This window comes from Cotesia typhae, unplaced genomic scaffold (assembly GCF_013202065.1).
Source record: "Cotesia typhae breed Kobodo isofemale line unplaced genomic scaffold, CoteBio_Ctyphae contig_5, whole genome shotgun sequence".
Lineage (NCBI taxonomy): Eukaryota > Metazoa > Arthropoda > Insecta > Hymenoptera > Braconidae > Cotesia > Cotesia typhae.
The window spans coordinates 164,974-192,736 of NW_027423757.1; the positions used below are offsets into that span (position 1 = coordinate 164,974).

A 27,763-nucleotide genomic window follows, 5' to 3' on the forward strand; every position below is an offset into this window, starting at 1 on the left:
GACTAAGTCGTCCGCATAAAACAGATGTTTGCACTCCATTTGTAGCCCTAGAGGTGTGATAAATAATGCAAATAAAAGCGGGCCAAGCACTGTTTGATGTCGGTACAAAGGAGATTGACTAGATTGCTCTCATGAGTATACTCAAACTTTAAACATCTATACTTAATATCTAACATGGGTCATTCTCATGGCAACTTCTATTATCGTTCTTATGAACACGATGTCAAATGGCTGCTGCACATGCGCACCATGACTTAGCGGGAAGAAGACCGGGAGTCCGGGGCACGAGGCCCGAGGGACGCCATGTGCGTTCAGTTGTACTGGAACTTGTAACTAGTGCAATATACCTGCGATCTCTCTGACATAGAAATTATTTCATTGAGTTTTATTGTTTGCTAAAATAATTAATTATTATCTAATTATCAGTCTCGTGCTTAATTAAATTCATTTATTCGAACTTTGCGCATTATATTAACTTCAACGTAAATTCTTGGTCAAATATCCAAGACGCAATAAAAAAATTACGTCGTACTTGGTGTTCAGCATCGCGGCCATTGTCTTTTTTTGTGTGAATAAATTAGACGCAGTAAAATATTATTATTCAAGTTTGTTAAGAATCTTCAATTCCGCTTTTAATAATTAATAATATCTTCACTTCAGTTCTTTAATATTTAATTATAATTAAAATTATTGTTATTTAATTAAATTTGACAAAGGTTAATTGAATTTAATCAGTAGTAATTATTAATTTAACTTCATTTAATGTGCTTTATTTAACTAATTTTAATCGTTTATTTATCCAAATCAAATTAATATTTTTAAGAAACAAAGTGCGTTAATAATTTCATATATTTAATAATTTTGTTGAATTATTTAGAAAATAATTTGAATTGAATAGTAAATTCTCGCGTCAATTAGAAAAAATATATTCAATTACTAATTTAAACTAATATTCAAATCATTCAAATTAGAAAAATAAATCAGATCCTCAAGGATCAATTTAAATATTTTCACATTTGATCCTCTCGGATCGCAATACAATTTGATCCCAGCGATCAACAATTCGATCCTCTCGGATCGCTAAACACTTGATCCCAGCGATCAAAAATTCGATCCTCTCGGATTGCTACACACTTGATCCCAGCGATCAAATCACTATTTGAAATTACAGGTCATTTTAGACCATTATAAACATACAGTCAATTCTCTTCCGATTACAAACACACGATCCTTTCTGATCATAATCACACATTATATCTTGCTATAGATTTAACGGTTGACGGTTAACCTCAATAACCTAACGGCGGCTGAGATCAATTCTCACCCCTCATTACACACCAGTGCAATTATCATACACATTCACGTCAATACGCATATACACACGCACATCTTTTAATTGTATCATCTTCGAGGAGTTTTTTCTCTAGCAATTGCTAGAGTTTTCTCCCATTGGGGAATAAATTAATCATAATTATTCACCCCAACACCGAGTCTTTTATTTTAAATAGATAGATCCTGAACCAATTCCTAAACAATCAACTACATATAGAAGAATTACGGAAATTCTCCTTATTGGAGAGTTTGCGACAAAACAAGCACACTTCCTTGCGGGACGCCACTTACAGAATGCAGCCAAGAAGACAAACAATCTCCACCTCGAACAGCTTGTAATCTGTTAGTCAAATAGGAACGAAACCATGCAAGTACTTCTGATGAAAAATTAAGATCTTTAAGCGATGACAACAACAATATATGATCGACACAGTCAAACGCCTTATTGAAGTCGAAGAAAACAGCAATAGTGACCTTACGGCCATCAATTGCTAGGCGAATGTCATCACATAGGCGTACAATCGCAGTTTGTGTATTCATACCTTCTTGGAATCCTGTCTGGAGTGGATCAAGTAAATTATTCAATCTGACATGGCGAAAAATCTGATCATGCACACAGCGCTCTAAGACTTTTGACAAAGGGCACAAGAGAGAAATTGGTCGATAATTATCATAAGATTGAGGACATCTCACTTTCGGTATTGGCAACACAATCGATTTCTTCCATTGTTCTGGAAAATGACTTGTCCTCAATGAAAAATTGAACAAATTAACAATCTCAGGTACGAGAAATTGCTGAAGTACTATATAATATTTCATAGAGAGACCATCTGGACCAATCGCTGAAGTAGTTATCCTCTTCATATTACGCACAACATCTTCCTCTGTTACTTTCCTGAAGTAGAACTGATTTGGAGTAGTACTAACATTATCGTATACATATTGACAATTAGCAACATTGCGCCCGAGACTACCAACTGATACAAAATGGTCATTAAGTTCATCTAAATCAAGATCTGGAAAAATAAGCGCTTTCGATGAATCTTTTAAGAGACCCAGTGTTCTAAAGTCATTCCAAATGGCTTTAGGACTCCTAGCGTATCTGAAGCGGCTTTGTAGATGGTTTTTCTTAGCTTCAATTATCCTTTTCTTAACCAAACGACGTACATTGCAGTATTCCGTGTAAGCAAAACCAGATCTACGGAAAATTCTGTACAGTCTATCCCTACGACGTTTCAAATCGCGAATCTCATCAGTTATCCAGGGAGCAGGAGGGCGAGATACCCTAACCACTCGTTCCGGAGTAATAGAGTCAATAATGTTTAATACATTACTGTTTAAATGAGATACACTATCATCAACTGAAGGATATTCACTATTGAACTCCAGCAAAAAACCATTAAGTCTTTCAACAATAGACTCATTACTTAGGAGATTCCAATTACGGCAGCGAAATGTTATCAGAGAATGCTTTGGTATACTGTAATTTAATGTAACACTAATAATATCGTGTCCGGAAAGAAAAGGCACATCAGATTGAAACGTTGAAACAATATTATTAATATTACTAACTATACAGTGATCAATCCATGTATGAGATGTTGCCATATGATGTGTGGCATTAAATGGAACAATATATAAATCATAAGATTTGCAGAAGTCTTTTAAGTGCGCAGATAAATACGAATTTGTTAACATATTTATATTTAAGTCACCTATAATTACAACATTTTTGTAAAATATAAAAAGATCACTGAAGTCACTTTCAAAATCATTTAGTAATGCAGCATTTGGAGGTCGATATATTACCGATATTAAGATTTTATGATGAGGACCACACTTCTGCAATAATATACTCCGGAAAGCCATCCATCTGATTTGAAGAGCAGTGAATAACTCGCGACGATAATGTATTTCGTATAAACAACAGAACACCTCCTCCATGACGCTGATTACGATCATTACGAAGCAAATACAATTCTGGAAGCCAGACTTGTGCGTCTACAACACTTGATGAAAGCCACGATTCCGAAACAGCAATAATATCAAAATCCAGTGGTGGAAGATATTCACGAAATTCATCAATGTGAGGAACTAATGATTGCGCATTTAAATGACAAATTTTTAAATTAACTGAGGAACTATAGTTATTAACACACTGCTGAGAGTCAACGATACGACGTTATTGGCTTAAACCCGGTATCTTTTTTAAATCCATTGAGGGTAGTAACTTAATTGGATCCGAGCCATCCTGTAATCTAACACATACTGAACCTGCCGAAATCCAGACATGTTTCTTATTTATCATCGGGAACTGCTTCACAATGTTCTGACGTAACTTGTAAAGAGCAGAAGGTAACGTCTGTTAATATAAACTGGCAAATTACGAACACCTTGAATTACCAAATCTGCTGTAATGTCCCGATGTACTTTTTTCGCCTCAAAAAATTTATTAATAATAATCGTGGACTAACACTTCACTAGAATATCCCGGGAATGTGAAGAATCTTTTGCAGCGACACCTATTTTCCTCTTCCCAAGTCGCTCCACAGACAAAATGTGTTGGTTATCAAGCCCCTGTAGCTCTAAGCATCTACTTAAATTCATCACAATACCACTCAAGTTCTCAGTAGGTAGCTCAGGGATTCCCGAAATAATAAGATGATCGGAAAGCTGTTTTGTCTCCAAAGATAATTGCCACATTTCAATATCTTGCAACTGCTTGACAGTCTCTACATTTGAACGAACTTCCGAAGAAGCAGCAGCAGAAGCATCTTCAACTGCAGTAACACGTTTATCCAGGCTCTCATAATCCTTACGTAGAGTTTTGCAGATCTCATTAAGGTCATCTAACTTTTCAATAACACCATTAACTTTTTTGCTAATATCCTGAATTAACCCAAGTTTTTCATTAATCTGCTCTAATACATCAGATTGTGGTGGAGATTGCACCTGAGACTGTACAGCAGGACAAATCGGACACTTATCAGCTACAAACTCCACGACATCAGATCTTGAATGCAAAGCACATCTAACTTTGACACATGTCAAATGAAAGCAATGTTTACAAACATCACTTATAGCGGCAAAGTTATCGTCGGTAATCGAACGAATGCAAATACCACACCAATTAAGAGCTTTGTCCGGCATAGTATAGATGGCAATAGCAGAACTCCAAAACAAAATAACTATCAGGCCAACACACTATAACTAATGTTGAAAACACTTGTTACAAAATTTAACTTGCAAAATAAGTCCGTAAATAATAAAGTACCGAAACGATAAATAGCACAACTTGAAACAAAAAATTATTAACTAGATATGATATAAAAATAAAAATTAATGAACTGAAATTAATCACAAAATTAATAAAGTTATACGGAGCGATAAACAACACTATTTAGTATGTATAGAATATATATATACAAGCTTGATAAAACACTATATTTTGAATTTTCAAATCCTAATAAGTTTTGAATCAAGGAACCGATTCTCATGTCGGTGGCATTCGACACAGTTTTTTAAGCTTCATAAAGAATTTAGTCATCATGAGTTATCACGATAACTCATGAACGAAAAAAAATCGCGGAAATTCAATTCTTTAAAAAATAGCTATTTTGCAAGTAGCTTTGAATAATAATATCTCAGAAACTACGCAAAAGTAGTCGAAACTTGCTGCATATCAAAAATCTAGAATTAAATAAGAAACAAAATGAGCCAACCCCGATGTCTTTACGACTAATGGTTTACGAAATATTAATTTTTTAATAAAAAAAAAACATGCGATTCCGCTCGAGCGCATATAAAAAAGTAGCTGTAACTCCGCAAAAAATCAATCGATTTCCTTTTTTTTTTTTTTTTTTTTTTTTATTGTATCTCTTGTCTTCTATAAGCAAAAAAATTAGCTAAGCTCAAAAAATTTTTTCGAATCTATAAATAATTTTCAGTTTTCTTTCATTTTTGCATAAAAAAAAATTGTTAAAACTAGAAAAAAATTAATTTTTCTTCATATAAACTTTTTCCGACAACAAAGAATCGATATGAAAAAAAAAAATTAGAAAAACAGTAGACCCTGGAGACCATCCGTGCAACTTCTCGCTAATTCCATGTCTAGGTGCATAAAACTGCACTAATGACGTTTTTGAGCTCTTCGAGAAGTATCATAGAACAATATTTTTTGAATTTTCAAATCGCACTAACTTTTAAATGAATCACTCGATTTTCACGCGGTTGGCAGTATTTGACGCAATTTTTTTAGTTTCATAAAAAATCGTAAAGTTTGAATTGATAAAACTAGGAAATTTGGAGTAATTTAAAAAAAACACTTTTTTGGTTTTCTTTGTTCATGATATTTCTTGAACGAATTGACCAATTTTGACCGGCTTGACGATGATCGACGTAATTTCTTAACGCTAATAGCTGATTAGTTTTTGAAATCGATCAGTGCAGCCGTTTAAAAGTTATTCCAAAAAATGTCGGAGTTATGTTAAAAAAACACTTGTTTCCAAATATTTTATCGCGGATATCACTCGAACTAATCAACCGATTTCCACGTTTTTGGCGGCGATCGACGCGGGTTTTTAAGCTCTGATGATTATTTTGTTTCATCAAAAATGATCTGAGAAGAAATGATGAAGTTATGTCAAAAAAACACTTTTTTTTTATATTCTTTCGTTCACGATATCTCTCGAACGAATCAACCGATTTTGACTGGATTAGCGACGATCGGCGTGGTTTTTCAAGCTTACGGGTGGATTAGTTTTTGAAGTTAATCGATTGAGCCGTTTAAAAGATATTTCAAAAAAACCACTTTCAAAAATGATTTTTATTTTATTTATTTTTAGATTTTTCAAAATTTCTCAAAATCTATCAGTTCGAATCGGTTCAAATTCTCAGGAAATCTAAGTTTGAGGGAACTCTTTAAAACGCCGCTTAGTACGTTCCAATCGGTTCAGTCGTTCAAAAGTTATAAGCGAGTCACATAGTCATAGTCACACACACACACACACACACGCACACACGCGCGCGCGCGCGCAGGCAGACAGATATAGTGACAACATCGCGGGAATAGTCAGGGAAGCTTCCTGCAACCTTAAAACATCGAGATATGATGAAAACTCGATTTTTGCAAAACGGGGTGAAAACAATAACTTTCCGATTTTTGAAAATCTTCGATTTACTTAGCGGGAAGTTAAAAATTTTTTAGTGCAATTATACAGTTAACAAGTTATATAAAATATGAGCTCTACGGGGATTCGATGTCCGGATCCGAGGAAGTACGTGTGCGCCATTCCCCTCAAATCGTTGTCAGAGAACGATGGGGGAAATAATAATAATGTGAGCCAAATAATAACAATAGTAAGCGGTCGCTCAGATTCTCGGAGTAATTTGTTTTTTCATCTTTTTTTAAATTTTTTCTAAGTCTTAATTAACTTTTAAAAAACCGATTCCACAATATAGGTATAAAACGAGACAGAATTTCATGAATCATAAAGAAATAATTAGTTTAAAAAAAAAAAAATTGTTTTCACAATATTGGTATCAAACGATTTCAGATTTTATGAATCATTTAATACTTATATTGCCGAAACAATTTTTTTTGTTAATTAACAATTTTTTATACAAATAGAATAATTTCTCATTAAAAAAAAGTGCTCGACCCGATAGAATTTCTTTACGATTCATGAAATTCTGAATCGTTTGATACCTATATTGTGGAAACATTCTTTTTTGTTAACTAATTATTCAAACATATTAGTGGTGAAATCACTAACTTTAATAATTTTACAGCTAATATCACTCAAACTCTCAGATAACAGATCAAAAAAATTACGAAGTACACCAATTACTACTGTAGGGGGTACATGTACACGAACAGTATGAACTGATCACAGTTCACAGTTCTCTACTAGTTGAACACTAATGGTGTCAATGACTTTTATCATAAATAATGATGATGTATTAAAAAAATTCTGATAATACGGCGAATAGTTCGCTAGTAGAATACTCTCATGGATAGTTAATGATCTTTGTTCAGGCCCAGAACCGAAGTTCGGACATGCTAAACAATAATCTGTCAATTCCCTCTGATCGCTATACGTAAATTCTTCTCCCCCGTTAAAGTACGCCACTTTCTCCTTCTTCAGGGCCAGATATTCCTGCCTCTGCGTCGGCGTTTGGTTTCGAGCAATTTTATTAGATGTTGAAGGGGTATTGGTAGCTACTTCTGGACCTTGGATCTGATAAATGTCTGTAATATAATTTCAGCCGAGTCAGGATCACTAAAGATTATTTTAATCGGACGTGAGGTCGTACGTTTCATTAAGAACTTATCCACGCGGATACATTTAAATTTAATTTTTGTTTTAGCTATTGGTCTGTTTAATAGTTTGGAAAAACAATCAGTGATTTTGACATGGAGATTACCATCTTCAGATCCCGAAAAATTATCCTCAGGAAAACCATACACCATGAGATTAGAACGCCTGCATAATCTGTCACTAAATTCTTTCAATAAATCATGAAACGCCCCTGACATTGACGAGGCCTCAGAAGTTGTTGATATGATACTGTCAATTTTTGGTTTGAGTTCGACAATTGTACTGTGCTCACTAATACTTTTTGAAGACGAATTTTTCAAATACGTATTCGAGTGTTTCAAATACTAAATTGTCAAGCCGAATTTCAATATTATCAAGCCGCCCGGCTAATGGCGTGATTTCATCCCTGAATGTCTACTGAATATTCTCAAGTGTAAACTGAAATGTTCCACCTGAATTTGTTGATTTACCACGACCTGGTTCACAGCATCTGGTGAATCCGCCACTTTTTATTAGCGCATCAATATTTACACATGCTTTATGAAAACAACTCAGGCATTTTAGGCAGCCGACAGATTTATGGAGTATTGGGACATTACAAGCCCTGCAAAACAGATCCATCTCACAGCCAGCAAACGATGCATTGCAGCAAACGATGATAATAAAAACTTAACCTTTTAATTTGTCTTGTTTTCAGAGAAAATCCAAAAGACTGAGAACCAAATAAAAATACAAGAATTTGTAGTTCTCATTTTATCAACAACGAAAAATCGGAACATCCATTACATCCGTCTTATGTTCCTTCCATCTTTCCTGGAAGTGAAAATGTTAAAAAAAATATAGAATCCTTGGGACGTTTCCAGTGAGTCAAAAATCGTGAATTATTAAAAGTTTCAAATATTAAGAAATCTTTTATGAGTAATGAAACCGAGAATTCGATAAATATCACCAATTCAATTAATTCAGTAATGGAGCAAGGTGATAATGTACATGTTAATAGTGTTGATCAGAATCAGATTAATGCTAGTATTGAAAGTGTTATTTTTAAACATGTACAACGAAGCATAAGTTGTCAAACGGAGACAGTTGTAGATGAAACGTATGAAGAATTAACATATTTTTTTTGCAATCAGGACTATCATGACGGTATAAGCACTGCAGCAGTACAGATTAATATTCCAATGAACAAAACAGAAGATAAGAATTGCGAAGCAAATATACCAATTTCAAAAGATGTCCGAGACTCAAGTTGTGATCCAATAAATGTGGATCTCACAAAATCTTGTCAAGGCTTCCATGGACTATCTTCAATTACTACAGACGAAGTTATGAGCAGTTTAACGGGCATGTCATTGGCAATTTTCTCATATCTCTTAACTTTACTTCCAGACTGTAAAGCCTCGAAAATAGACAAAAAAACTAGTTTATTAATTACATTACGGCACTTTCAGTATTGTTTAATATTCATCGAACTTCAGCACATAAAATCTTTGTAAAGCATATACAAGAATTGAATATTTTACTGAAAAATTTTATTTTTTGGCCTTCTAAATCAAGTATACAAGCATTTCTACCAGAATCATTCAAACGACACTACCCAGACACTCGTGTCATAATCGATTGCACAGAAGTTAATACCGAAATACCTCCGGAAGTAAATCAAAGGGTATTAATGTATTCAGAATATAAGCATCATCATACAGTGAAGTTTATGGTGGGTTGTGCGCCAAGTGGATTTATCAGTTTTATTTCTAAATGTTATGGTGGTCGTGCTGGTGATTGCTTTATAACGAATGATTGTGGTTTAGTCGATTTAATTGAACCTGGTGATGTCGTTCTAGCTGATAAAGGCTTTCCACAGATAAAAACCCAAGTAAAAAATAAAAATGCTGTTTTTGTGATGCCTCCTTTTGGTCATAAAGATCAATTTACCCCGGAAGAAGTAGACGAAACATACAACATCGCTTCTGTAAGGATACATATTGAACGCGTTAATCAACGAATCAAGGACTTTAAAATTATCAGCATAGAAATTATTTGAAATATGAGATGGAGAAAGATTAATGTGCAGAAATTTGTATGTGAACGAGTATTCGTCCGAAGATACAAAAAAAAAATTGATATTCTCATCTCATTATTTCTGGTTTTAATTAAAAACAAATATTTGTTTGAGTTATTTGGCATTAAAAACTGTAATTTAAGTGAAAAAAAGGACAAAATATGTCATGCGTTAAGAAAATAAGAAATTATATCATGTGTTAAGGGTGACTTGAAGATAATGTCCAAAAAAAAAAAAAAAAGTTGAAATTAATTTATTATTTAGTATTTCCACGTTATGCACTTAATTTTTTAATGATCAAAATGACAATACTATGTATCTGAATAACTTTACCCTTCTTCCCCTTAGGGCTAATGAAACAAACAAATAAAAGGCCATTCCTGTATCTAAAATAGCTTTCGAGATATTACAAAAACAAAATTGAAAAACTGGAAAAATTGCGAAAATTTTAATTTACATATCTTTTGAAAAAAAATTTTTTATTTTTTTTCCTTTAGCAGAACTTTGTGATATGTTAAAAGAAAACTTCTGGCCAAGATTTTTCCAAATCGAAAGGGGTCGATTTCAACTATGTGTCGATTTGATATGGAATGACCCAAATAGTAATCTTTTAGTTATAAAATTATAAAAATTAAGATATTGAAAATCTAGCCCGGAATTACGATGTTATTCTTGTAATGTTTACGAGAATTTTTTTTCCGTGTATTTGAGGAAATTTCCGAAAAATTTACTCGTTATATAATTACTAAAATTTAATTTCCTCATAAAAAAATATAGCACTCTGAATTACGGTGTACACTTGACAATACCGCAGGATTTCCCTCATCTCAAAATTTATTTATGACTACTATCTAACTAGAATTACTGAGATCTTCCAGCATTGAAGAAACTGCGGTTACTTATGCGCCGAGTAACTGCGCAAGCGGCGTTGCCAAGTCAAATACATGACTGAAGAGGACGGGAGTTCTTTGGGATTTTTCATAAAAAACAAAATATCTTTGTAATACGTTCGGAAACCCGCTTTTTTGGGTAGATTTCATAGAAATCAATCTTTTGGATTGGTCCTCATGTCGAAATTTACTCGAAATTTTGTCGTAATATCTTTTAACTAGTCGAATAAAGCTAAAAAATAGCGTTAGTTAAAAAATTTATGTATGTAATATAACGCGGGATGTTGTCGCGATTGTGTTTACAGTTCTTGATGAATCTAGATAAAATTTATCACACATAATCTTTGGATAATAACTTTGAATGAGTTCAAAGATGAGCAAAATTCGTCAATAAGTTTAGGAATGGAAGCTCTTCAAAATTATCAAAATATGAAAATCACATGGTGATTTCATTAAAGTATAACTTTTGATTGAAAAAAAAAAAGCTGATTCTCGATAAATTCATGTGAAAGCTCATGAAATTATCTTTAATTTGACATACAGAATATTGACATTTTGACAATTATTAGTTACTTTGTCGAAGTTAAGAGTTTAATTGAACCATTTTCAGGCAATGTCTAAAACAACCTACTTATGTATGTTAAAATAAATATAAATATATTTATTTATTTATATATATATCAGATATAACGCGGCTTGTCACGACGATAGCGTCGCCAATTTACAACGGATATTTACCAAACTCAACATACTTATTCTACAGATAGATACCGAAGTCAAGTTCATAAATGAGCTTAATCGGTCGAGTGATTTAGAAATGCTAGGATTTTAAAATTTTCAAAATCATAAAAATTCATATTTCTTCACTTTCTTACTCGTATAACTTTTGAATGGGATGACTTATCGAATTTCTGTAAATTTTATCTGAAAGCTCTTTAAATAAACTTCAATTTGAGTATCATATTCTATGTATAGTCTCAAATCATGATCTATTCCGCTATGCTATATATGAAATTTGCTGTTGCACTCGTTTTACCAAACGTCATCCAAAACTTATCGTTGTGGTTTGAAAATTCAAAAAATCGTTCTCCGTGAAACTTCTATCAGACTTATGAGCTCGAAGAAACAAAACAATTTTTTCGTAGAGAATAAAATTTTCAAAAAAAGACTTATTAGTCGTTATTTGGTATCTCCAAAATTTGAACCGAAATTAAAATTTCAAATTTTTTAAAAATACAAACAGATATTATAACTTTGATTTCTGATTTTAAATTCAAATTTTGGAAAAAATGAGACAAATAGCGGAAAACAACTAAGGGCTTTTTTTGTAGAAAATTAAATTTTCAAAAAAAAAACTCCTCAGTAGTTTTTTTGTATCTCTAAAATTTGACTCAAAATTGAAATTTCAAATTATTTAGAAATATAAACAAATATCGTAACATGTTATTCAATATCATTACAGTCGATGGTATATATATATATATATATATATATATATATATATATTAGCGACCCGGTCCGCTTCGCTGAGCCTCAGTCAAAATGACTAAAATTTTTGTTATAATTTTTTATTTTATTATAATGATCAATTAATTTTTAAGTTCGAACGATAAGTTCAATACAATAATAATTAATCTACAGCAATAACTAAAATTAATAAAATCAATAAAATCAAGTTATAAATTTTGCATTATTCATCGTCAATAAAAGATTCCTACCAAATTTCAAGTCTGTATTAGAAGTTACAGTGTGGAAATGGAAATTTAACATTTTAATACCCACCCCCGCAATCCTTATTGGGGGTGGATTGTTGAAAGATCCACTCTTAGATCATTTCTGCATCACATATAAAAGACTCCTCCTAAATTTGCCGTCTGTAGGATCTACCATTTGAAAGTTAAAAGTTTTCATTGTTAATATCTACCCCCGCAACCCCCTGTGGAGCAAGCTATTTTTAAAATTCGTTCATAGATTATTTATATATCTTTTACGGAAGATTTCTATCAAATTTGGGAGCTATAGGAACTATAGCTTACAAACGGGAATTATTCATTGTTAACGCCCCCGCAATCCCCTTTGAGGGATAATTTTTCAAAAATTTTTTTACATACGAACCTTCTACTGAAAATTCTGAAAACAACAAAGAAAATTTAACTCAATTGGTCCAGCCGTTCTCAAGTGATGCGTGGACATACATGCAGCATTTTATTTATATATATATATATATATATATATATATATATATATATATATATATATATATATATATTTATATTATTTTCTGTACGTAAATGAAATCTACTTCCATTTTGGCTGTTGAATGGTCTTTTTTATTGTTTTAATCGAAAGCTTATTATTTTTTTCAATCAAATTCAATAAAAATAAAGTTTTTTTAAAATCGTTAATTGCATTAAATTCTTAATTAAATATACGGTTGGTGGGATCTCTATTTACCAACATGTAAAAAATTACAATTTTCAAACCTAGTTATTTCATTAAATATCGTGGAAACCTACTGTTTTCTAATTTTTTTTATAAATTGTTAGTCTACGTAGATTAAATTTACAAATTTTCAGAAAGTTTTAAAAATTTGACTACTTCAAGTAGATCTCCTTAATGAATAACAGTAAAAAAAATTGTTATTTATTTGCTTTTTCTTAAAAATTATACCTATGACGATTTCTCGAACTATGATACTCTTTAGCAGATCTATTGGATGTCACTGTAAACGTTTTTACCGGAAAGGCATTATGTAGAAGCACACAAAATAAAAACTGGAACTGCGACATAACACAGCTCAAGTCATTGATAGGGACTCGAAAATTTGATTCAGTTTTACCAATGAGCAGTGAAAATATACAAGCAAAAAAATATTTCAATTCCAGAACGTATATTAATAACATTTGTGACAACTTTTGTGACTGCTGTTTATAATCAGACCTAATGGGTAATTATTAACTGTAAACATCTATTCACGAGATACCTAAAAAAAGAGATTATGGTGACAAAATTGGTAATTATAAGATAAAGAGCGGTTGATAGTTAATTTTTAAACGTGTTTTTCTCATGTGTAAGATAAAATTTCGAAAAAAACGCTTCGCTCTTCGATAGATAATTAAATTATCCATCGAAGAGCGAAGCGCTTTTTTAAAAATTTTCATTTATTTAGTCGTAAAATGCATTTAAGATTCCATTTGTTATACAAGTATGACAGAGATACTTCTGTTTGACCAATAGAAGGCGAAAGAGAAAAAAGTGTAAATCCTTCTTAACAGGAAAACCACTTTCAAAAGTAGTCGGCACAGTCAATCATTTTCTCGATTTTTTGCTACAATTTACGACAATGGCTTTTATTGTAAGTTCAACGCGATGAACTGATAGGGAGAATTTGTATACGATTATTCCATTTCTTTACATAGCGATTCACCATATGTATTCGTTATTTATTAAATTTCAACAATTTTTAAATTCGTCATTTATCATTAAGAAATGAATTTCAATCATCTTATATTTTACTTTACACTAGACAAAAAATGATCAGACCTGACCATACCTGTTCATGTATGATCAGACCTGAAATTAGGCATGATCATGCTTGTCCATGTCTAAAGCATCAAATACGCTCAGGCTTGTTCATGTCTGAACGGTTAAATACGCCCATGCCTGTTCATGTCTGAATAGGTAAATACGCTTATGCATGTTCATGTTTGATCAGGCCTCTCCATGCCTGTTAATATCTGAAGGGTTGAATACGCTCATGTCTGTTCATGTCTGATCAAGCCTGTCTACGCCTGTCCATACCTAGAAAAGTTAATTAAATTTACCTTCCGGTAGGTCTTAAACGACAATCAAAACACTTTTATTTATTGAATAATAAAATATGCCGTTTATTGATAATTTATAAATTTATAAATCGAAATTAATGTACATGCACCGAACATATTCAAAAATTTTTTCTTAGCATATTTGGTCCTTAGCATGGACAGGCATGATCAGGCATAAACAGGTATGATCAGGCTTGAACGTATTTAACACTTCAGACATGAACAGACATGGACAGGCATGACCATGTCTAATTCCAGGCCTAACCATACATGAACAGGCGTGATCAGGTATGATCATTTTTTTCGGGTAGATCTGATCAGATTTGCATAGTCAGAGATGTGATAAAAAATTTTTCTTTGACGAAAAAAATTTTATTGATCATCACAAAATGTGCAAAATTATTTTTATCACTACGTTCAAATAATTTTGATATAAAAAATTTGTTAGATTTCCTATGGGGTATTTTGGTCTGCTCTGCTCTTGCCTAGTATTAAAATCATTACTTATTTTATTACTTAAAATAAATGTGATGTTATAATGAAATTCGGTTAAATAAATAAATGAGGACTATCAAAATATAGTCTAAAATCAATTTTTATATTATATTTATGATAAACTTATTTGATACGTTATGTACTTCATAGAATTGTTGTCACATAAAATAGCAGCATAGCAGGCGGGAACTTTAAGGCGCACGGATATCACCAAAGTAGACAGCATTGAATTTTATTCATTATAGAAAATCGCGTATGACTCTATCAAGTACTATATCCATAAAATTAAGCAAAATAATCAATTGAAAGTAACAATGGGCTTTTAAACCTGGCATGCCTGATCAGGCATGGTTATTTTTCATGCCTGATCAGGCCTGAAGACTCATGCCTGTCCATGTCTAATCATTTTTTCCCGGGCACTTAATTTACATTCAATTATAGTTTAAAGCTGAGCCGTGATAAATGTATTTTCTGAAATTTGATCATTCTAATTTTTTGATTTTAACATTAAACGAACAATTATCAAGCTTTTCACAATAGTTAGTCATATGTTACTTTCTGGGAACTTCATTTCATTTGATTTTAAAATGTATTTAAGTCGTGATGAAAAAACAAAAATTTTTGAAATCACATATACCACGGCCCACTTTTAAATCTAAATTTTAGTTTCAATAAATTCTTGCACGAAGTACCCTGATTAGAAAAAAAGATTTGAAACGATTTGAAATAGCTCAAAGCGACTAAAAACGATTCAAATTGACAAATATATAGATGTGCATTTTGCATGGGTTAAGTCGTTTTAAATCTTTTTTTTTTTTTTTTTTTTTAATAAGAGTAGAAAATTTTACATTTTCCTAAAAATATTACAGGATTAACGACTGAATTTGAAACAAATTATGATAAAAATGAAATAAATTATCAAAACAACTTTTCTGTTAACAATTGAAATTTTTTAACATTTTCGGTGAGTTTATGTCTTTTAAAGTCCGTGATTTTTCTTAAAAATTATAAAAAAATTAAATACGAACTACAATTCAGTAGTGTTTTAATCCAATTCATCTCATTCGATAACCTTTAAAATAAGTCATAATTTAATAAAACATGAATGTACATTTTCCCGAAAAGTTATTAAAATTGAATGTAGAAGTAACGAAATTGAGTTTATGTAATGTACACTAATTTTTTGACGATAATATTCTCGCATTCACATTGATTTTTATCTAGTAAATAACAATTACATAATAAATAAATTATAAATACTTCACGCATGAAAAATTTTGATTATTAGTGTAATTAAAGCTACTTGATATTTTTAAAGATTATTAATCAACTGAGAATAGAGAATTGCACTAACAAATAAGTATTTATTTTAAGTGGCGTACGTGACAAGTTGTGTAACGTTGATGGTAGTCACGATACGGATGACTGATTTACAAATTTCTGATTTGTTATTAGAAAACTTACCCCATGACCTTGAGAGTATGATATTTAATGTCAATATAAAAATTATGAAGAATCTGATAACTTCTTGTTTATATAACAACATAATTTGATTGTTTTCATTTAGAAAATATTATTTAAAATAACCTATGATAACACCACATGTTTCTCTTTCGACGCATGAACGCAGACTGACTCAGTGTGGCCAGAACGTGCTCTTTTCTTACCCTTACTTTGTAGGACACTCTCATCTGACTACATTGAAAGCGGTACAAAGTGGGGGTAAAAAAATCGCACGATCTGGCCACACTGGACTGACTATAAAGTATAAAGCTATAAAGCTGTTTGAACTGAACACCTGATTTGAAGAGGGAACGTCAAATAGTTTCAGTAGATTTGAAATCATATATACATCATATTTAGATATAAAATAAATTGTTTAAGCTGATTTAAAAAAATAAATTTTCTTTAATACTAATTACCCTGATTAAGACATCTAATTTGAAATGATTTAAAAGCATCGGATTTGAATACTATATAGATATACAATTAATATGGAGGTAATCGTTTCAAATCATTTTTCTGAATCAGGGTAAAAGAGTTATCAGATGTTAAATTTTGGTCTATACACTGAAAAAACAGTTCATTTAAATGAATTGAGGTTCGTTAACTATAAATAAATTTCTTATCTAAATATCACCAGAAATATTTATTTGATACAAATAAATTGATTTATTAGAGACAAAGTTACACGGAGAAAAACGGAGATTTAAAAAAACGAAAAAATAATATCACTAAATTAAAATTTATACAAATTTAAAAAAAAATGCAGAATATTAGTAATTTTTATATAAAATTAGAAAAAATTAATGGATGCATATAAAAAATTATATAACAGCAGAGTAATTTTTCGAGTCTTTAATTTTTAATAACCCAAAAAAAAGAAATTTATATTATTTTAAAAGAAAATTACAACATAAGTAGTAAAATTTTGTAAATTGGAACTCAAGTTTTGAAAAAGGATCATTATTTATTGAAATATTTAGAAAAGAAAATTATCGGTCTTCGATTATAGTTTTTAAGTACATGATTTGAATATTTTTTCAATTTTTTGTATCACAAATTAACAATAATTAAAAAAAAAATTCCTTTTATTTTAAATATTTTTTATAAAAAAAAATTTTTTTTTATTCCGTTGCAATTAAATTTTAAAATTTAGTTTAATTTATTTTAATAACTAGTCTTTATTTTTTTTTCTTATGATTTTGATTAAAAATCGTAAAGCTAGCATAATAAAAATTCTGAAATTTTTTGTCATTTTCCTTTCATCAAAACAGTAAAATCTATATTATTGACTTAACAATTATTACTCTCCCAGCATAATAAAATTTGTCAGAGCTTAAATAATATTTAATTTTCTTAGATAATATTTTTTAAAAACACCATTATAATTTGTGAGAACATATTAGCAATTTTTATATATATCTAGTAATATTTCATCGCAGTTCAGCAATTTTTGTTTGTCAGTTACAATATTTGATTGTATTTCAATCACATTCTTAATATTACCTTCCACAGTCGTCTTTTGTTTCTGACGCTGTGTCGTTCGAGTTAGATTCACTACGTAGCCCTTTGTCCAGTACTCTGCTAACATTGAATCAAGACACACGTAAACTTTTTTAACCGTTTTTAGCTATAAGTGTATCAGTGTAGTGAGAACTTAGATATTAATTAGTAAAAAGTGATTGATATTGATTGTTTCCGGAAGAATTATGTGGAATATTTTAACGGAATGGGGATTAGGCCATTTAAAATCTACTTTTGAAAGTAAGTAATACTGTTTTTATTTTTTATTGTTATTATTTTTATGTTGAGCGACGAATGCTTGTAACTGGAAGTGATTCTCTTGTTAAAAGCATTATTATCATTATTATTATTGTAAGACAGAATATTGTGTTTATTATAATAATAATAATCATAATAATATTGAACACAGCTTTCCGCATCACCCTGGAGGTACTGTGTTATGGTATGCGTTCCCATTATTTTACATGGCGGGATCCCCAGTAGGCCTACACCATGACTAATTGTTTTGTTTTATTTTAAATTAATTAATAAATTTATATTGTGATGGACAAAGCTCAAAATTGACTAGAAAGAAGCAAAGCTGAAGGCTCTAGCTTCTTTGTAAGCTCAAATTATTTATAACAATATTGCACATAGAACATGATTGACTAGAAAGAAGCAGAGCTGAAGGCTCTAGCTTCTTTGTTAACTTAACTTATTAATAACAATATTTTAAACAAAACCTCATTGACTAGAAAGAAGCAGAGCTGAAGGCTCAAGCTTCTTTTGTTTATATCATGTGCTATTACTGAAAAAAAATAATTATTATTATTCTAGGGTAGAAGTACCGTTTGTGGCCACTGTACCATTTATGGCCATTTATTGTTCAAATAAACGATAGACATGAATTTATATAAATAAATTATTACAAATTCAATTTATTTCAATATAAATTTTTCAAAACTCAACAAAAATATGCTTATAATACTCTAATTTTTTATAAATTAATTCAAATATTAACTGGCCAAAAACAATGCTAAGGTGGCCAAAAGCGGTACTTCTACCCTCTCAGTCGAAAAGAAACCCAGCTTGGAGCACTAGTTCCTTTATGAATATATACATTTTTAAATGATAAATAATTAATTATTATAAATAAATAAACAAACTATCTATGAAAAATATTTACAACGTCGAAATCCAGAGTGGAAGAACTGCTGAGCAGCCAAAAAAAAAGAGAACAACTTATTAGTAGTGTGATTGTTTTACTAGCAATCATCACTACTATCGTATGGATGCAAATTCAACCTTTTTGGTGCGGCCTTTTCCGCTGTTGAATATAAATTGCAAGAAGACATCAACCCAATATAATCTTTGTTGAGCGACATCTCTGACGCTCGTAGGTTCCCTGAATTGGAGACAGATTTAATCACACAAAGTGAATTCAGGGTTTTATGAGTGAGGTTATTCCTTTTCTTTGTCTTAATATCAGGTATGAGAGAAAATGCCCTTTCAGCCGCAGCGTTTGAATGGGGAAGTGCTCTGATCACACTTAATAGTAAGCGCAAAGTTGGAAACTGTAAAGTCCCATCTGAATGAGTAACGGAGCAAATTTTTATCCACATTTCGTCGAATGATAGTTTGCTCCATTGCTCCTTCAAATTCGGATCGACACAGTACAAGGAACTCCACTCTTCCTGAGTAAGTCTCCCTCCGGGAACTTCAAGAGCGAGACAGGTGTTTTCAACTTTCGAAAAAGATGAATTCCTGTCAGGATCGAAGAGGGCAGTTTCCTTCGCGAAAACTGTCAGATCCGAGAGAAATGGATCGTCGATCGGCAATCTGCGGCGGATTTCAAGAGAAGCGGTTACAAGAAATTTTAAACAATCGTCGCGCACCTGATTAATGATCAATTCAGGAACTCCAGACTTTTGTTGAATCAGTAAATACTCTTGACAATCGGCTCCGACATCTACTTCAAGCAAATTACGTTGATTCGAAATTTCTTCAAAGTTTATGTCACGGACGTTATTGTCAAAGATTTCAGGTTTCAACAAAGGGAATTTCATGAACCTTCGGAGAAATTGAACGAGCAGCTCTTTGGAACATGGCTGTAACTCGTGGACTAGAGTATTACTCCCTTGAAAATTAGCGTTGATCTTGTTGAAAGATTCAAGCACAGATTTCAAAAAGAGTAAATACGCTTTTGTCGATGGTTTATGCATGATTGCAAGTAAATCATCTCCATTTCCAGCTTTCTCCGAAGATTGATCAATTAAAAAAGCACCAATCGCTTGCCAATTGTTTAAAACCCTTGTAATCGCAATTTGACGAGACAACCATCGAGTGGCAGCAAATCGAACAAGCTTTGTAGGATTTTCTTCATAGCAATCTTGAAAATCAGCAAAGAGGGCGCTGCGTTTCGGGCTATTTTTAATAAAAGAAACATTGGTAAGAAAGTCATGAACTTCGATTGGAATCTTAGAACATGCTTCTTTTGAGGCGAGGGCAAGAGAGTGACAAATGCATGATAACGTGAGAAGATTCGGAATTTTCTCAGTCATCAGAATTTTAAAAGAGTTACGTTTCCCAATCATAACTGAAGCATTGTCACAGGCAAGACCGATGATTTGCTCTAACGAAATTCCTAGTTTGGCCAACGAATCGCAAAATTGTCCAAAAATACTTTTTGCCGAACCGTCCGTCGCATCTAAATTAATTAATTCTAATAATTCAATTTTAACTAATAATGTAGTTGGATCCACATAGCGGACCATCAACGTCATCCATTTGTTGTTCGTAATGTCAGTCGTCTCGTCTACATGAATAGAAAATTTCGTTTTTTGGACATTTTTAACGATCCGGGTCGATTCATGAACACTCACTACATTTGAAATAATTCCAGTAGCTTTGGTTTTGCCCGCTGTCATCTTTTGGAGAACAGTCGGTTCTTTACCAATCGACTAAAATAATATTAAAATTTGTGGTGCAGCCGCCAAAGGAATATTGTTTTGAGCGAGCAAGGTCGCAAATTTAATTTCAGCTGCTTTAACTCGTTCATTAAACTCCAGTTCAGCTGAAGACAAAGATGAACTGGAATCAAGTTCAGAGCAAGCTGATGAAGAAGTTTCAGGAAGCACGACATTTGGAGAAGCAGGGTTGTACACGCGCAAGTTCTCCAAATGTTTCTTGGTTTTGGAATGTCTGTCAATTTCGAAACGACCGCAAGCTAAATTTTCATTACAAATAATACATACACAGTAAAAAATTTTCCGTCATTGCGTCAAAAAAGTCTAGTGTTAAAAATTTTAGTGTCAAATATTTAACACTTTTTTGTGTCAATTTAACACAATACGATTGTGTCATTTGATTTTATTTTTTATCAACACAAAAAAGTGTTATTTTACATGAAAGTAACATTTTAAATGTGTTACTATAAAATCAACATAAATTTGTGTTGATTTTACACAACTTTGTGTTAAAAACTGACATGAAATAAGTGGAGTGAGGACGTCCAAGCTCTCCCTAGCGACTCCACTTGTTTTGGCGGGATAGACGACGCCATATTTCTCCGTTATGATATATCTAATTAAAATTTATTATAAAAAAATATTTAAGTGTATATTTCATTGAATGTGTTTCTGTTAATGAAAAAACCAATTAGAAGTAATAAACGTAAGTGATATTTAATTTTTGTTTACAATGTTTTTAATAAAAATAACTAACCTCAAAAACCGCAATATTTTTGTCGAAGACTTATTTTATTGAAGATATAAAAATTTTTTTATGTTTATAATTACTTTAAAATAATTTATGGTGATTAAGAAAAAAAATTTTTTTTTGTAGATGAATAATTCCATGTCAATTAATGACAGCTTGCCAACTGATTCAAATCAATTACGAGACAGATTGGTTATTTTAGAACTAAATAATCAAAAAGTTTTGGTTAAATTGGCGACACCGATTGTCCATGATCAAATTTTTATGAAAGGTTTTTTTTTTTATTAAAAATATTTGATTTTTTATCCATAGCAAATTTATTTATAATAAAAATTTCTTATTTTTGTAGCTCAAGAAGTCTTCCCATTGTTAAAAAATTCATTTTTTTTTTTACTGACATCAATGATGCCAGACTTGATTATATTTTAGTGGATTACATCTTAGGAAATCCACCAGGCGTGACACTAAAAATTCAAACCTTCAACGACGACGTTGTTATTTGTAAGTTTTTGAAAGAATAAGAACTTATCGATTGTCTAATGAAACATTGAATATTTATTCAATATCTTAGTTAGCTAATTATTTTATTTTGTTTATTAATACTAGTTATTTATCATTTAATAGGTGATATTGATCATAATAATCTATCTAATCCGAACATTCTGCAAAATTATACTTCTGAAAAAGTTACTACTACCCCGGACCCTAATATTTCTTGCGATGATGATAATGATTCATTGCATAGTCCACCTGCCAAGAAAAAAAATATTGAAGATCCTCAAGCATTAAAGAATTTTGATAAAGAAGTATGTTGGTCTAGTTTTTTAAAATATTTCATGTCTTCTAATGAAACTTGTCTAAAATTATTATCTATTGACTGTTGTTTAAAACTCCTACATTTATATTTTATTATTATCCCTGATAAAACGAAATGATTTGAAATGATTCAAAATGATTAATTTTTTAATCATTTTTAATCGTACCAAATCATTTAAATCATACCTGATATTTCACAGTTAATCATTATGAATCATTTTAAATACAAATCTATTGACAGGATAAAAAATGATTTGGTATGATTAAAAATTTTTAATAATATTAAATCATTTCTAATCATAAAATACTCTGTGAATTTCTGTCCCCTGGTATGATTAAAAATGATTCAAGTATGATTCAAAATTTTTAATCATACCAAATCATTTCTAATCATAAAATACTCTGTGAATTTCTGTCCCATGGTATGATTAAAAATGATTCAAAATTTTTAATCATACCAAATCATTTCTAATCATAAAATACTCTGTGAATTTCTGTCCCATGGTATGATTAAAAATGATTCAAGTATGATTTAAAATTTTTAATCTTAACAAATCATTTCTAATCATAAAATACTCTGTGAATTTCTATCCCTTGGTATGATTAAAAATGATTCAAGTATGATTTAAAAATTTTAATCATACCAAATCATTTCTAATCATAAAATACTCTGTGAATTTCTGTCCCCTGGTATGATTAAAAATGATTCAAGTATGATTTGAAATTTTTAATCTTAACAAATCATTTCTAATCATAAAATACTCTGTGAATTCCTGTCCCCTGGTATGATTAATAATACACCGGCACACAAAAAAATAAAAGTTGTCTGTGCATTGGACGCGACACATATATTCTCATGTATTTTGACCCGCTCAATCCGAATCCGAGGTCCGTTTGACCCGTATACCTTCAAATTTTCGAGAAAACCTTAAAAAACCGTGAAAAATGACTTAAATTCGGGGTTTTAGTAGTATAAAAAATTTTTTTGATCCAAATAAAGCCTGATGAAACAGAATGATTTGATATGATTAAAAATGATTAAAAAATAAATCATTTACAATCATTTTATATAATCTAAATCATTTTCTAAATTTCACCAATAATCATCATTATAATCATTCTTAATAATAGAATAAGAGCATGATATAAAATGATTAAAAATGATTAGAGATTTTTAATCTTTATAAATCATTTCAAATCATCAAAAAATACTCAAATTTTTGTCGCAAGTTATGATTAAAATTGATTCGGTTAGTATTAAAACTTTTTAATCATTTCAAATTCTTCTTAATTGTTAAATTATGTTAGAATTTTTTTACTCGTTATTATTGAAAATGATTTCATTAATATTAAAAACTTTTAATCATTTCAAATCGTTTTTAATCGTCAAATAACGTTCGAATTTTCGTTATTTATTATGATTTGAAAGGATTCTGTTGTTATTAATAATTTGAAATCATGATAAATCATTATTAACCATAAAATATTTTCTGAATTTGTGAGACCACTTATGATTGAAAATAATTCGGTTAGTATTAAAACTTTTTAATCGTTTTAAATTATTTTTAATTGTTAAATACTGTTAGAATTTTTTTAATCGTTATTATTGAAAATTTCATTATTCGTATTAAGAATTTCGATGGTAAATTGTTTGTATTGCAGAAATTCCGATTAAATTAAATAAATTGATAAAATCATCCATGGTCAATATTAAAATTATTTTAACTGCTTTAGAATTGTGTACAATACTATGAAAATTTATTTATTTTTATTTGAAATCTTAGGAAATTACTTTCCTCGGCTAGAAATATATCTGAGTGAAGACTGAATTTAAAATATTTCGACTTGTAATCGTTATTCATAATCTACATAGAATTTTCTTCACTGTTAATTTTACTCTAAACAGAATTAATGGCCGAAAAATTATTATTTTTCTATTCCTGCCTTGTATTTTTACAATGTATCTTTGCCTTCAAGGTTTATCAGTCATTGAAAAAAAAATTTCGCTCACGCAAGTAAAAAAATTATTATATATATTTCTGTAATAATCACGAAAAAATTTTTACTGATTATAAAAAAATGGAAAACGGTCGACCCTAGAGGCCATCCCTGCAACTGCAACTTTTCGCTCATCCCATATATATATATATATATTATTACGTTTTTTAGCTGTTCAAACTCAAAAATCCGACAGCCCACGGAAAAAAATGATATGTTAAAATTACAGTAATATAGCTGCGAAATTTACATTATTAATAAAATGTTAATTTTACAAGAAAAAACTCTAAAATTTTAAAAAATAAAAGTGTAAAAATTACAAAAATTCGATTTATAACTTTAACAAGAATAAGCTGTCAAATTTACTAAATAAGTAGATTAAAATAATACTAGTTACTTACTTAATATCCACAAAATAATAAATGTTATTCTTACAATAATCAATCGATAGTAAAGATTGTTCTACACGGAAAGAAAAATATGGGAACTGTTTCCATAATTATAAGAACTGTTACCATAATTATGGGACAATTCAATACCTATAGGAATGGTTCCCATAATGATAATGGAATGGTTCCGATAATTATAGGAATGATTCTTATACTGTCATGGGAACCATCCTATATAATTTTGGTAACTATTCGAAAGGGCTTTACTAAACTCAAATTTACTGTAAGCTTGAACCAATTCAGACCGATAGATTTTGAAAAATACTCGTTTAGAAAATTGAAAAATCTACACGAATATTTTTTTTTTTTTACTAAGAAATTCAAAATTGAGTTTTTATATTTCAAAGTAAAAGAAATTAACAATAAAAGATTTGTAACATTTTAAATTGTTAAAATTTTTACAAATATATAAAATATGTAAAAGATTGATGTGGATACTCGAATGAAAGGTATCGATGCCTGTAACATCAGGATGCCCTGATTAAAAAAGTATTTAGACGAAGGAAAAAGTATTAAAAAGAATTAGATTGATGATAAAAAACTAATTCTTTTAATACTTTTCCTGTGTTTGGAATACTTTTGTTTAATCAGGGTGAGCTTATATCTCCAAAAATATCAATATTCGATAAAATACAATACCATTTCTTAACTATTGACATTTTTACATTTATACACTAATAAAAGAAATTAGTTGAACTAGGAAACAAATCTTGACTTAAGATAATAAATTTGAAGAAATTGATTGCCATGAGCTAAAAAGAAAAATTCTGAAACTAAGAAAAATTTACTTAAACTGAGAAAATGTTCTTGGTTCAAGAATTTTTTCGTCGTGGCTCAAGATGATTAATTCTTTCAAAATTATTTTGTTGAGTCAGATTAATTATTTTTCAGTGTACAGAGAAAATACTGAACTTTCAATAAGTATCATTTTTTAGGTGTAAAATTAACATCTTTTCGAAGCAAAGTTTGCTTTTTTCATGTAGATATTATATTTTGCCAGCTGTAATATTTGCATTTAAAAAAATGTAAAGTTAACATCTTTTCAAATGTATGTTTAACATTATTGATTTCACAGTGCAATTTAATAAAATACTATTTGATAAATTTTCAAATTGCGATAACTTTTGAATGGATGAACCGATTTTCACGTTCCTGGCGGCAATTGACGCGGTTTTTCGAGTTCTAAAAATCTTTCCATTGCATCAAAGACGATCCTATCAGAAATGTCGGAGTTACGTTAAAAAAACACTTTTTTATTTTCTTGGAGTTCACGATATCTTCCGAACGAATCGATTGATTTTGACCAGATTGGTCCCAATCGACGTGGTCTTGTAAGCTTTAAAGTTGATTAGTTTTTGAACTTGATCAATTGAGCCGTTTAAAAATAATTACAAAAAATCACATTTCAAAAAATTTTTTTCTTCGTTTTTTTGAGATTTTTCAAAAACTATCGGTCCGAATCGGTTCAAATTCTCAAGAAATCTAAGTTCAGCAAAGACTTTTCGAATGCTGCCAACTATTATTGGATCGCTCAGGCCGTTCAAATGTTATAAGCGGGTTACACACATCACACACACACACACACACACACACACACACACACACACACACACACACACACACACACATTCATACAGACATACGGATATTATAGCTAAAATTTTTGAAGAAGCTTCCTTGGACCTCAAAACGTCAACATCCGTTGAAAACTAGATTTTCGAAAAAAAAAAAAAAAAAAAAGAGAATGGAACCAATAATTACCTGAATTTAAAAAATTTTCAATTTTTTTAACGGAAAGTGAAAAATCAATAAAAATTATTTGTTAAAGTATTTGAAAGTATTATGAATATGCTTAATAATTACTGATAATTTTCATTAATACTTTTGTGATTTGAAATAATTATATATTTTTAACTAAATCGAATTATTTTTTAGAACTAACAATGAATGAAAATTTTAATTTATTTCACATCATTTTCAATCATATTTTTATAATTAAAAATGATTAAATATTTCTAATAGTTTTAAATCATTTTCAATCATATATTTATAAATAAAGATCATTTGAAATGATTAAAAATTTCTAATCATTTCAAATCATATTCTTATGATTAAAAATGATTTAAAATGATTCAAAATTTTTAATCATTTCTAATCATTTCGTTTTATCAGGGATTTTAGAAACTCCGGAGACTGATTTTAGCTACTGCATATGGTGATGATCTTATGAAAGAGTATGATCAGAATCAGTATTTATCAACTGCTAATCGTAAAAAAATCGTAAGGTTGATTGTCAAGTATCTTCTTGATTATAAGGACAAGATCAAAAGAACGCTGTCCTCAAACGATAAAGCAGAATGTGCGGCTGCAGTGATTGAGTTGTTTCCTAATCTTCGAAACCTACCCGGAAAGTTAGGATATGTAAGTACATCCATGTTAGTCATAACAGCTTTCCTTTAAACGGGAATGTTTTTTTTTCTTTCATGCCATCATAATTCTGTCAACAGGAACATTTTTACGATTCTACATCTTCTTCGGGTTATATAGCAACGGGATTATCAAACAGTTCTAGAAAAAAACCAGGCTCCAATTGTGTTAAAAGTATAAAAGATAAGTCATCTGATGCTGTCCTTCGTGAAGTTACTGAAACGCAGGCAGTAAATGAGACAGTAGACGTTAAAGATGCCATAGAGTTTATGAAAAGTGCTGTTCCTGACCAGAAAGATGATATTATTTTGAAAATTCAGCTAACACATGACATCAGGCGTTCTTGCACATGAATGAGAACTTTTTCACAGTATATCCTAGGTTTTTAGATGTCCCTGAATTAGTAAGTAAATATACATGTTAACTCTAT

General features: G+C 30.4%; 4 protein-coding genes across 5 annotated transcripts in view; 2 read left to right on the top strand and 2 right to left on the bottom strand.

Annotated features, from left to right (window-relative positions):
* Cue (Low-density lipoprotein receptor repeat domain-containing protein cueball) overlaps positions 1-16,552 on the bottom strand; it is a 30,502-nt gene extending 13,950 nt beyond the window's left edge. Inside the window, exon 1 of the mRNA XM_074249308.1 lies at positions 16,385-16,552. Coding sequence (XP_074105409.1) covers positions 16,385-16,466 — 82 coding nt within the window. The 5' untranslated portion in view covers positions 16,467-16,552. The remainder of the gene's footprint in view (positions 1-16,384) is intronic.
* LOC141531479 (uncharacterized) overlaps positions 1-27,763 on the top strand; it is a 32,879-nt gene that overhangs the window by 3,434 nt on the left and 1,682 nt on the right. Inside the window, exons 1-5 of one of the 2 annotated variants that reach the window (XM_074249326.1) lie at positions 21,674-21,914; positions 21,993-22,144; positions 22,268-22,449; positions 27,079-27,327; positions 27,414-27,736. In XM_074249326.1, coding sequence (XP_074105427.1) covers positions 27,133-27,327; positions 27,414-27,686 — 468 coding nt within the window. In that variant the 5' untranslated portion in view covers positions 21,674-21,914; positions 21,993-22,144; positions 22,268-22,449; positions 27,079-27,132 and the 3' untranslated portion in view covers positions 27,687-27,736. Of the gene's footprint in view, positions 1-21,673; positions 21,915-21,992; positions 22,145-22,267; positions 22,450-27,078; positions 27,328-27,413; positions 27,737-27,763 lie in introns of those variants that run through there. The other variant, XM_074249327.1, reaches the window with a different exon arrangement.
* LOC141531025 (uncharacterized) lies at positions 8,621-9,693 on the top strand. The gene is made up of 2 exons (XM_074248494.1): positions 8,621-8,996; positions 9,104-9,693. Exons 1-2 carry the CDS (start codon positions 8,621-8,623, stop codon positions 9,691-9,693), a joined length of 966 nt encoding a protein of 321 aa, XP_074104595.1.
* On the bottom strand, positions 19,192-20,853 carry LOC141531496 (protein FAM200A-like). The gene has a single exon (XM_074249345.1). It carries the CDS (start codon positions 20,851-20,853, stop codon positions 19,192-19,194), a length of 1,662 nt encoding a protein of 553 aa, XP_074105446.1.

Excerpts from the sequence above, each read along its gene's own strand:
- LOC141531496 (XM_074249345.1), bottom strand. The coding sequence starts at position 20,853 with ATGACAGCGGGCAAAACCAAAGCTACTGGAATTATTTCAAATGTAGTG.
- LOC141531025 (XM_074248494.1), top strand. The coding sequence starts at position 8,621 with ATGGAGCAAGGTGATAATGTACATGTTAATAGTGTTGATCAGAATCAG. Across the intron at positions 8,997-9,103 it reads AGTTATGAGCAGTTTAACGG|TATTGTTTAATATTCATCGA; the intron begins GCATGTCATTGG and ends CGGCACTTTCAG.